A 12241-nucleotide genomic window follows, 5' to 3' on the forward strand; every position below is an offset into this window, starting at 1 on the left:
TTTCTTTCTTTCTTTCTTTCTTTCTTTCTTTCTTTCTTTCTTTCTTTCTTTCTTTCTTCTTTCTTTCTTTTTTTTTTGCATTAGGTTACAGCCCTTTTAACTTCTCTATGCTCTCATATTAAAGAGCAGTGGACCAGAAATGAATAAAACTCAGTTTTATCCTGGTTCCTTCCAATAAAGTTGGGTAAGTTACTTACCCTCTCTGGGCCTCAGGTTTTCATTGGTAAAATGAGCAATCAATTATCTCAATAATTTCTTTCATCTCTGATGTACAGTGCCTGATAGAACTACAAATAAGGAACCAATACTCAGTGCCTCCATTTCCTAACAAATACCTTAGGAAAATTCTTTTTTACTACACTTGATCTTAGCCAAAAGGCCGAGAAGCGATGAGAAATTCTTTTTTAAATGGCCTTTATATCCAGTTACATACTGCTGCTATAATGCTGTATATCAAACGGCTGAAAGTTCAGTAGCTTAAAACAAGCATTTATTTAGTTCTTGAGTCTGTAGGTTGGCAGTATAGGCTGGGTACAGCTGAGCAGTTCTAGGCTCATTTGTCTGGCAGTCAAGTGGTGGTGGGCTAATCTAGGATGGCTCTGGCTGAGGTGACTAGGCTCCATTCCTTGTCCAGCAGGCTAACTCAGGCTGTTCTCACAGAGATAGCTGAGAAATAAGAGACAGATGTAAACACAGAAAAGCTCAAGTTTCAAGGTCAGAACTGGTACGTCATTACTTTTGCCATATTTTATTAGGCAAATACAACCATAAGGCCCACCTAGAAAAAGGGGTGGGGGAATAGGTTCTGCCTTTTACTGAGAGGAACTCCAATCACATGGCAAAGAACAGGGTTTCAGAGAGTGGTAAAATATTGGGACCAATAATGCCTTCTAGCCAAATACAGTTTCTCAATCCTTATTTTTCATGATACTCCCACATTCAGTATGTAATACATATTTACTATCCACTTTTAACTAATTCAACACATTTCCTGAACACCTACTTTGTGCAAGGCACACAACCTAGGCTTTCAGAGTATAGAAATTTCTGGAAGTGCATAGGCTTTGGATTTAAGACAGAGCTGTGTTCACATTCTAGCCCTGCCACTTATTGAATCCAAACTGCTTCCTCCTCTGTAAAAATGAGGGTAGCTACCCTAATAGGGTTAGAGTAAGATGAAGAAAGCATGCAGAAATTCATGGCATATAATTTTTAGCTTCCTTCTTTCCTTCTCCTCATCTTTTCAGTTCCTTTTCATAGCACTGCCCTCTAGCAACTATGGTTTTCATCAAGATTGTTTGAAACATGCCATGGTCGGTTTGGCTCAGTGGATGGAGCGTCAGCCTGTGGACTGAAAGGTTCCAGGTTCGAGTCCGGTCAGGGGCACATGCCTGGGTTGCAGGCTTGATCCCCAGTGTGGGGCATGCAGGAGGCGGCCAATCAATGATTCTCTCTCATCATTGATGTATCTATCTCTCTCTTCCTCTTTCTTCCTCTGTGAAATCAATAAAAATATATTTAAAAAAGGATTGTTTGAAACAGTGTTCTCTCAATATATATCAGATCAGTAAAGCTCAAATTTAGATTTCTAGCTATAACTTCTACTACTCTCCCGACTCATATTTCCAGTTGTCTGTAGGATGTGACCACTTTTATAGCCAAAGTCAGCTCCTGCACAACCATTATCAGAAACACACTATTCTTTCAGGACCACCAGTTAGAAATTACTGAGTGGCCAGATTATTATGACCACCTGACGTTTATAGGCAATTTAGCTATAATTTCATGCTGAAGTTGCTAGAGGGCCAAAACATTATAAATAGGGAAGCAGGTTGTTTACCAAGACAGTAGAAGTGATTTTTTTCTGAAGAGATGGGTAAACAATGTAATTTAACAGCCTTTGAATGTGGGATTTATATTATTATGAGTGGCCATATTATTATGAGCACCTGATGTTTGTAGGCAAATTAGCCGTACACTGCATCATATGGGATATGGAAGCCAAAGGCCTGTTCGAACACCTTTGCTATCTGCAGTTACCAAGATAAAACGTCTCCAATTCACACAGGAACACAAGGATTGGACAGTCGAGCATTGGAAAAAAGTCATGTGGTCCGATGAATTACGTTTCTAGTTGCATCATGCAGATGGCAGAGTGAGAATTTGGTGGAAACAGTATGAAACCATGCACCCCACATGCATGAGTACAACCCTTCAAGCTGGTGGGGGCAGTGTTATGGTTTGGGGCATGTTTTCCTGGCATGATTTGGGCCCTTTAATTTGTGTGGAACAATGTCTGAATAGCACAACATACCTAAGTATCATTGCTGATCAAGTTCATCCTATCATGTTGATGGCGTATCCCAATGCAGATGGCTTCTTCCAACAAGACAATGCGTCATGCCATGGTGCTTGTATTGTGCAGGAGTGGTTTCAAGAACATGAGGGAGACTTTACCTTGCTTAGGTGGCCCCCACAATCACCAGATCTCAATCCAATTGAGCATTTGTGGGACGAAGTTAAAAGAGCCATCAGGCAGCTGGTTCCACAACCATCAAATCTCACAGAACTGGACAGTGCTATTCATCAGGCATGGAGTCAGATTCCTCGCATCACCTTTCAACATCTCGTGGAGTCAATGCCAAGAAGAATCGCCGCAGTATTGAAGGCAGAAGGTGGCCCAACGAAGTACTGATGGGGTGGTCATAATAATCTGGCCACTCACGTTCAAATATATCCCACGTTCAAAGGCTGTTAAATCGTTTTGTTTACCCATATCTTCAGGAAAAAAAAATTACTTCTACTGTTGTGGTAAACAACCTGCTTCCCTATTTATAATGGTCTGGCCCTCTAGCAATTTCAGTGCGAAATTATAGCTAATTTGCCTATAAACGTTAGGTGGTCACAATAATCTGGCCACTCAGTGTATATTGTCACTCCTTTCTTCCTGCTAGCCTCCTCCCAATCCAGTTTCTCAACACATTCTCATTTATTCCTTTGAATTCACTTTCATCAAGATATTCATCTGCTCCAGAACTTTTAAAGACACCCTAAATTCTACCACAATAAGACCTAACTCGCAATTTCCTAGATTTCAATACCCACCCTCAATAATTTGGTCTCGTCCAACTAACTATATTTTCCCAATTCAGATTAATTCATGGCAATACATGAGTTATTAGAAAAGGCTTATAACAATACAAAGACTACTTTCTAATTGTGTTGAGACTGGTTTTGTAAGCCAATGCATATTTACATCACTACTCTAAGCCTATTTTCTTAATTAGCTATAAAATAAGCTTAGAAACTGTACCTACCTCACAAAGTGAAATATAAAAAGGCAGCTAGAAAAATGTCACAAAGCATTGTGATTATGTACAGGACAATGTGCCACACTCTCCCACGTGTACACAGAGAGCTTTACAGACTTGTTCATACGTCTTTGCCACCTGGAATGCCCTTCCTCCTCTCCTCTTGGATGCAGATCTCCCAATATTTCAAAGACAAGCTCCTGTTCTTACTGATCACTCTGATATTTTATGTGGTACCACAAACAAGAACCACGATATATTCCAACTTTTATGTGTGCAGAGGGGTAGGGAATTTGAGTTCTTCAAGTAGATTGTAAACTGAGATCAGGAACAGGTATAGCCTGCAGCAGAAGGCTGGAAACCCAGTTTATCACCACATTCTTAAGCTGCCTTATTGACTTCACTTAGTTTCCTTAAAGTGTGTAGGTATGATTTTAGTTTGACAAAAAACTGGAATATAGGTAAACGACCATGGAGTCACAAAACCTTAGTATGAATCCTGGTTGGACCACTTACTATGTGACTTTGGGCAGTTTATTTAGCCTCCCTGAGTTTCCTGATCCCTCCACTTCAAGAAAATACCACCAACCTCCTTTTGCTACTGTGATTGAGGTTGTCTATAAAACTGCCAATATAGTACCTGGCATATATTATTTGCTCAGTAAATATGACTTCCCTTTCTAATTTGTTGTGCAATCCTACACAGCCATCAATATTGTCTGACAATACGTGTGAAAACAGTAAATCCTCAAATTTTTTTAAGGTTATTATTATTACTACTTTTTTTTAAATCCTCACCCGAGGATATTTTTCCATTGATTTTCAGAGAGTGGAAGAGGGAGGGAAAGACGGAGAGAAATATCAATGTAGGAGAAACACATCGATTGGTTGCCTCCTGCATGTGCCCCAACCAGGGCCCGGGCAGGGAAGGAGCCTGCAACCGAAGTATGTAACCTTGACTGGAATTGAAACCGGGACCCTTCGGTCTGCAGGCCAATGCTCTATCCACTGAGCAAAACTGGCTAGGTATAAACCCTCAATTTTGCGGATCACAATATAACAGACTTCAGATTTAACGGACAAAATTTCTGGTCTGTATGTCATATGTGAAAATTAACACGCTGTTACTTTAAAAATGCTTTTAAACAAGATTTGCTTATAAATTAACAGGCTTGTTATTAATTCACTGTTACTTTAAACAAATTTTAGTAAATACGCCATATGTTGGGAAAAACACAATAGTAATATTACATATCTACAACTATAGCCTGCATATTTAAATCCAAGAGTCACTACTCATAAACAATGCTCGGCAGATGATTAGCATGCGATCACACTGCATCTTGAGGTAACTGGTTCTGTTGTCTGTTGTGTGACTTTCTGCAGTTGCTGGCCAGATGTTCCTACATGTGCTAAGCCACACCCCAGCCATGTGCATTTGTTTCCTGGAGGTGACTGGTGAATGCATGCATTTACTAGACCTATTTAGTATAAACTTAAAATTACAGTAATACGTATAGAAAATCTCTGTGAAATTAAACTTTTCATGCAGAATTTTAATTACACAAACATGTCTACATAAGTAAAAACAGGTAAACTAATTTTTTGATTTTTTAACATAATGTATTCAGAAAACCCACTTTATTATATAACAGACTTTTGGCTTTAACGGACACCTCCTCACCCCAAATAGTCTGTATATAGAGGTTTTACTTATGCTGCAAATATCTTTATGCCTTTTAGCACAAGAACAGGGAAACACAAAGTCTCCTTTTCCAGTGTTTTTTATTTGCATATTTAACATTCACAAATAATTTTACAGATTTATTCTTTTTACAGATTCATTATTTATGGGCAAGATCAGGATTAAAGTGGAGCACTGAATGGTTCCAAAAAAATTACCAGCAGGGATGGCAGGGAGTACAAAGGTTCAGAAAGAGAGAACAGAGCAAACAAGAGCAGTGTGTGGCCACTTCCTACCAGGCCACAGGAACACTGATTTCATTAAGGCAAAGCCTTTACTGTTATTTCTTTTCCCCTTCGAGTTTAACTCAAATAAAAAAGGCATTCTATTCTCACACTACTGCTCTCTGAGGTCTTAATATAACTGGTACTATAAGCAACTAGATGTATCCTTTGACTATAAACACCTGAACAGACAAGTGAAATTTTGATGTATTAACCATCCCTCTGGGAGAATTTTTTTAAAAAAAGCAGAGTTGTTTTATCCTTAAGACTTTCAAAGAAAAAGGGGAGGGTTATATGTGTGTGGAAGTTGAGGGGAGACGAAAGGGGTTCAAGGAGGGAAAAAGGTGGCAAACCTAACGCTTCCCATGTACAACTTTCCTTGTGTTTTTCTCAGAGGCTGCTAATATAATATTCTATCATATTCAGGAAAAAAAAAGATTGAGAGTTGTCTACCTTTAGTCAGTTGTAGGATGTAATGGCTAGTAACAGAGAACTTACCCTGGAGAAGGAGTATATTCATTTCATGTACATAACAATGAAATTCAAAATTGTGCCCCACTATGTTCTCATCTAATCTGTTTTTTTTTTCTGTTTTAAATCAATATACTTAACCTTTCTGTGCCTCAATTTTCTACTTGTAAAAGGAGAACTGTAGTTCTTTATGTTGAGGATTAGAGATGCATGAAAAGTACTTAAGAATAGTGCCTGGCCAAATCAACAGAGACAGAAAGCAGACTGGTGGTTGCCAGAAACTTGGGAGAAGGGGAATGGGGAGTAACTGCTAATGGATATGCATTTGTGTGTGTGTGTGTGTGGAGTGATGAAAAAGTTCTAAAATGAGAGTGGTGATAGATGCAATTATATAAACATACTGAAAAAAATCACTGACTTGTACATTACTTTAAAAGGAAGAATTTTATGGTTAAGGGATCTCAATAAAGCTATAAAAAATTTTTAAAAAAATAGAATAGTGCCTGGCACACAGTAAGTGCCCAATAAATGTTAGCTATTATTAGTAGTAACACTACTGTCATTATTATGCCTAAGTAAATCCCTCAAAATTCTTTATTTTTAATAAAAGCTCACAGAATTTAAAAAAGTATTTCTAATTTACATACATGGATTAACATTCACACATTTATTTCTATCTAAATTGCCTCTGAAATTAACAGTATGAGAATCGCAATTTCACTATTTGTCTGTAATCAAACAGCTGCATGCAACGGACATCTGATCACATCATGATAGGCTTAAATTCCAATGACTAGATGTTATACAAAATTTTGAAATGACTGGAGATTTTCATTCATCTCCAGGAGTAAACAGGAAGCCCAGGAAATAGAATATGTAAAGGACATAATTAAGTCTTCATATACAGGCTTGCTAGCCTTCCAATCTCATTTTAGGGGGAACTTTATAAAAAGACAATTGTAGTCAACAGCAAAATGCTTCCAGTCCCATGTCCTATGACTCCACCTTGTCCAACAACAGAAAACCCCCACCACAATGAAAAGACCCAATGCAACCCATTTAATAAGCCTTATAAGAGGTAAAAGTCTTGACAATTAATGACTGACTTTTAAGATTATACTGCATATTCAAATATGTTTGCATCAATTGAGTTTTTATAATCTGGACAGTGATTAAATCAGTCTTAACCATTCCTATTGCTAAAGAATATAACAATGAGTCTCTATCTCAGAAGTAGGAGCAAGTGATAAGCCATGATGATAGAAATGATGCTCACACACTGTAATTTCCTCTGAAGTATGAAACTTCCCAATTCCTGGAACAGGGTTGCCTTTGTTGGAGTCTCCTTCCCTTCTAGTTCTCTTTTCTATAATTAGACATGTGCCTTTGCAGCCAATCAGTGAAAGCTGTTGAGGGTTACAACTTCCAGATACTCAGGACTTTTGTCACAGAAACCAATGCACTTTTTGCATGTAAGAAAATATTTATACCCTCAAACTGACTACTCATTTTCAGAAAGATAATTAAATTTCCATTTTACCCACCTTCATTTAATCCAAGTAAACCCTTTGCTAAGTCATCCAAGAGCAACAGATTAATACACAGAACAAACTGCCTTCACACCTTCTATGTATAACCCTCTTCCATATGTACACACACAAATTCCTCACAGAGTTGTGGCCTTAAGAATTTCTCACCAAATATTTAGCCTGAGTAAAATTTGGTAAATATTTAATTTCCTTTTGAGAAGCAGGTTTTTTCTTTAATTTTACATTATAATCACTGAGGCAGATTATAAAACAACTTTGGAACAGAGATCTTTTTAGTGGCAGTTAGAAAATTTCAGACAATGGATATGGATGATAATTTAGGACTAATTTCAAAATTAGGTCCAGTTTCAAAATATTGACTTTACCTAACTAAAGCATTGGCTTAGTCCTCGCATAGGATTTATTTTAAAATTTACAAGGGAATCTGAAATAAATACAAATATACTAGTATAACCAAAAACTTTGGCCAAGGCTGGGACAGAGGGGGCCAACTTTGTAATGCCTTTGTAGTTGAATATCATTCTAAGAACCTAGCTGTCGAAGTATTGTTCCCCTGGTTAATCTGAGGATGGAGAATATATGTTTTTAAAATCATATATCTCTGTTTAGGTAGTCTTTAAACACAAAATGAATAAATATTTAAATTCTATGCTAAAGAAATAATGTGGAATAAGAAATTCCTGTCTTTCTAAGTAATTATATATTTACAATAAATGTTTTCTGCCTGACACCTAGACTTTGTCTATTAAGAGTTCTTCAGTGTGCAATTTATAGAAGGCAGCAGCTCATATTACATTAAAGGAGCCCCATTTAGCTTAGAATCAGCCTGCTCCAGACACTCTACTCCCTGAAAAGCCTTCACATTTGTGTGCATAAATAGCTGAGAATACATGTAAGTGCACATGTCTAAGGAGAGCTAATTTGCTTTACAAATAAAGTCCAGAACCAATAAATTGCTATTCCCCAACCCCAAAATCACATCTAATGAAAAGGTGGCAGCTGTAAAGCCAACTCATCCTACATCATGCTTTAATGTAGGCCGTACTACACAGAATAATGAAGAATTCCTTATAGCTATGCTGTATTCAAACTTCCTCATTCTACCTTTAGGAGAAGGTGCCCACATATACCTTAGTGACCCACCAATCTATATTTCGGAGGTGTTCTACTTGGATTAATTCAAGCATTGGACCACCAAGAGCTTCAGTCAAAGGAACATTACATGTTGCTAATATCTTAGCTTGCATATTCAGAGCTAGGGTGTAAGATTAAAACTAGAGCCAAGCTGGTGTTGCTCAGTGGTTAAGCATCAACCTATGAACCAGGAGATCAAGGTTCAATTCCTGGTCAGGGCACATGACTGGATTGTGGGCTCGATCCCCACTAGGGGGCATGCAGGATGCAGGCAATCAGTGATTCTCTCTCTCATCACTGATTTTTTTTCTCTCTCCCTCTCCCTTATTCTCTGAAATCAATAAAAACATATTTTTAAAAAAGATTAAAACTAGGTTGTCACTGAAGTGCTGTTAAGCAGGGCAGTAAGGTGATACAGAAAGATTGAAATAAGCTAATTTTTTGTCTTTTGCTTTTATTTAAAGCAACAGGTGCAGAATTTTCTATGATCAAAATCTGAATACAGGTTAATGCATGTTTTCTTCTCCCATATCTATGAACCCCATCTATCATTGTCTTTTTAAACTTAAGAGAGAAATAAAAGAAAATGGATATAGATTTATTTATTCTAATAAGTCATAAGACAATGTGTTTAAGAGCTACACCTAAACTAGTATTCTCAAAATTGAAAATACAGTTACCAAATCTATTCAACTTGCAGGAGGTATCCATGTGCTTTCCAAGTCATTGTTAGTCACCCAAATGGACCACAGTGTCCGCTACCATGCCTTAAGAAGACATTATACTATGTGTACTATGCACATGTATTTTAAAGAAATAGAGAAAAGTAGATAAAAAGAACAGCCTTTCAAACATCAGTTCCTTACATAAGTGGTGACAGTGCTTATGGCTCCCTTGTAATCTCTTCATATAGCCAGTTACAAAATACCTCTAAAATTAGACAAAATAAAGCCAGAGGCAAAGTTCCATGGGGAATTACATTGTTCAGATGAGCTTTCAATTCACTGGTTTTTAATTTCCATTTCCTGATTTACTAAGGAGTAAAGGTGAGAATCATCCAACTGATGACAAAATAGAATAAGAAAACAGGATAAACGGCAAGGGCTTTGCGGTTTGGAGGCTGGCTGTCAGCAAGAAAAGCTGTAGAGGCTGAAGAAAATAAAACAAAACAAAAAAGAATATTGAATACAATGAGATTGTCACAACTACTAACATTTACTAACTTTAATGTGCTCAGCATAGTCTGGAATAGAGTTATACTAAAAGTTTACTTATATTTGCAAATCAGAGAAAAAGGCATTCTGCCGCACAGTTTTCCTGACAGCTGAGGGCTGCTTGTTTCAAGTACCAAAGCTTTGAAAGTTTTCAACATTTCAGATGGAAACCCTTCCAAAAGGGGTCTCTTACTGTTTTCTGAGAAATCATTAAACTGTGCTGAATAGGTTTACAATAATATGCAAGTTTTTTCGCTACTATGGCAAATGGCCTTATACTGCTGGGTCTTTTGAGTAATTGTTCTTCTTATTAAGTTAGCTCTTTTAGATGCCATCCCTCTTGTCCACCAGGAAAAACCTAATTATCAATGATCACCCTGCAAAGAAATCTTTCCTGAACAACCAGCTGGTATCCTGCCAGTTCAGGTAAAACTGCCCACTTCCCTCCTCTGTGTCCCTTCTGTGCCTACACAGATTTCCATCTCCCACCTAAAACACTTTATTGTCTTTAATTTTTTATATGTTTAGCTGATCCACTGGACTGTGAACTCTGAAGATAGAGGCCATGCCTAGCACAGTGCCTAACACTTAATTTGTGCTTTATAAACATTTGCTGAATTAAAGAATGAATGCTTCTAAAATTCTACTTTCTGAACTGCTGTGGGCCTGGATACTGGATAATTAAGCTGTTCAGAACTACATGTATGATAAATTATCAGACTCTAAGTGAGGAAATCTGGGACTTTCCCATAGGTAAAGCACCCAAGCTTAATATACAGTCTTTGGAATATCAATTCTGGCACTCTCAGACTTTTATTTTTTATCACTTCTTGGCTTTTAACTATGTTCCAAGCAAAGAGATATTACTGCACTTAAAATATTAGGTAGTCTGTTTATCTCATTTAATAAGAGGCCAGGGAACACTTCTAGTGTAAAGTAGAATTTTAAGAGAATTTTAGGAATGCTAAAACAATCAGCACATAGCATTCAATGCCACTGCTATAGATTCTTTCTTCCTAATCTTTAGCAGAATTTTCTATTGAAGCAGGAAAGTACTATATAATGATACTTAACAACCTATACCAGGAGGTAGTAAAGTTCTAAAATGTGATCTGCTTGGGTTTGAAATAGAGAAAAGTTGATTCATCTATTCAGTAATTATATGTCCTAAGGCAAGTTACTTCACCTCTCTGAGTCTGTTCCTCATCTATAAAAATAGGACTACTAACAATAGTTTTTATTTATTAGGGTCGTTGTGAGGGGTAAATGAGATAATACATACAAATCACTTACAATAGTGCTTAATCTATGATTAACAATATATAAATGCTAGCTATTATTTTGATTTTGATTAATTTGTCAGGAAAAGACCCAGCATTTCTCAAGTCACCTATGCCTCCTATATATACCAGGACTGAGCTAGGTCTACTGTAATCTCCTTTTCCAACCCTATGTAATATTTAAGGATTAGAAAAAAAAAGGTGTAACTCCCCCCGGCTGGTGTATCTTAGTGGTTGAGCATTGACCTATGAACCAGGAGGTCACAGTTGAATTCCCAGTCAGGGCACATGCCTGGGTTGTGGGCTTGATCCCCAGTAGCGGGCATGCAGGTGGCAGCCAATCAATGATTCTCTCTCATCATTGATGTTTCTCTCTCTCTCTCCCTCTCTGAAATCAATAAAAATATATTTTTTTAAAAAGTGTGACTCCTACATCTTAGAAGTCCAGATACCCATCTCAGACAAGATGGATATCATATCTATCAATGCCCATTTAGAACAGAGGGTTCTATGGACAACATAGGCAAGAATCATATTACTCACATGTTAGTTAGGAGTTACACTGCTTTTCATCTGGTCTTTATCTCTAACACATGCTTTTGTCTGCTCTGCTATTGTAAAGATAAGTACATTCTGACTCCTGTGACAGGCAACCAATCAATGTGTCTCTCTCACACTGATGTTTCTCTCTCTCTGTTTCTTCCATTCTCACTAAAATTCTATGGAAAAATATCCTCGGGCTAACAAAACAAGAAAAAAGATAAGTACATTCTTACCTACTATAGACCAGGCAAACATCATGATCACCACAAAAAGCCGAACTATGAAGTTTATTGGTCCTGGCTTGGCCAAAAGTACCAGCCGGCAAACCAGCAATGCCACTGTCAAGGGAAGTATACAATAACCCAGCACACAGAGGCTCTGAAAAAAAGATCTAAAAAACAACACACACCCATAAAAATCATAAATATAGTATCATGATAGTTATTACACAGATTTCTACGTAATACCTATACCCTAACATTGACTTTATGAGGCTAGGCCTCTGCATTAGCATATGCTTTAATTTTTGTCTCCATACTCTTCCTTCTCTCCTTTAAAACTCCTTAAGAGTCAACCATCTAGGACAGTGGTAGGCAAACTGCGGCTCGCGAGCCACATGCGGCTCTTTGGCCCCTTGAGTGTGGCTCTTTCCACAAAATACCACGTGCGGGCATGCATGTACAGAGCAAATTGAAAACTTCGTGGCCCATGCGCAAAGTCTGTATTTTAGTGGAAAGAGCCACACTCAAGGGGGCCAAAGAGCCGCATGG

The 12241-nt window shown here is 37.6% G+C and overlaps 1 protein-coding gene and 1 pseudogene across 3 annotated transcripts in view; both read right to left on the minus strand.

The window, feature by feature from the left end:
- Positions 1–248: 248 nt before the first annotated feature.
- LOC111823039 lies at positions 249–391 on the minus strand (annotated as a pseudogene).
- A 4688-nt stretch (positions 392–5079) lies between these two features.
- YIPF6 (Yip1 domain family member 6) overlaps positions 5080–12241 on the minus strand; it is a 50164-nt gene continuing 43002 nt past the window's right edge. For all 3 annotated transcript variants that reach the window (XM_023764637.1, XM_006082928.3, XM_006082932.3), the window contains 2 exons: positions 11705–11862; positions 5080–9583 (listed from right to left, as the gene is read on the minus strand). In XM_023764637.1, the coding sequence (XP_023620405.1) occupies positions 9468–9583; positions 11705–11862 (274 nt within the window). In that variant the 3' untranslated portion in view covers positions 5080–9467. The remainder of the gene's footprint in view (positions 9584–11704; positions 11863–12241) is intronic.

The sequence above is a fragment of the Myotis lucifugus genome, unplaced genomic scaffold (genome assembly GCF_000147115.1).
Source record: "Myotis lucifugus unplaced genomic scaffold, Myoluc2.0 scaffold_4, whole genome shotgun sequence".
Taxonomy (NCBI): domain Eukaryota; kingdom Metazoa; phylum Chordata; class Mammalia; order Chiroptera; family Vespertilionidae; genus Myotis; species Myotis lucifugus.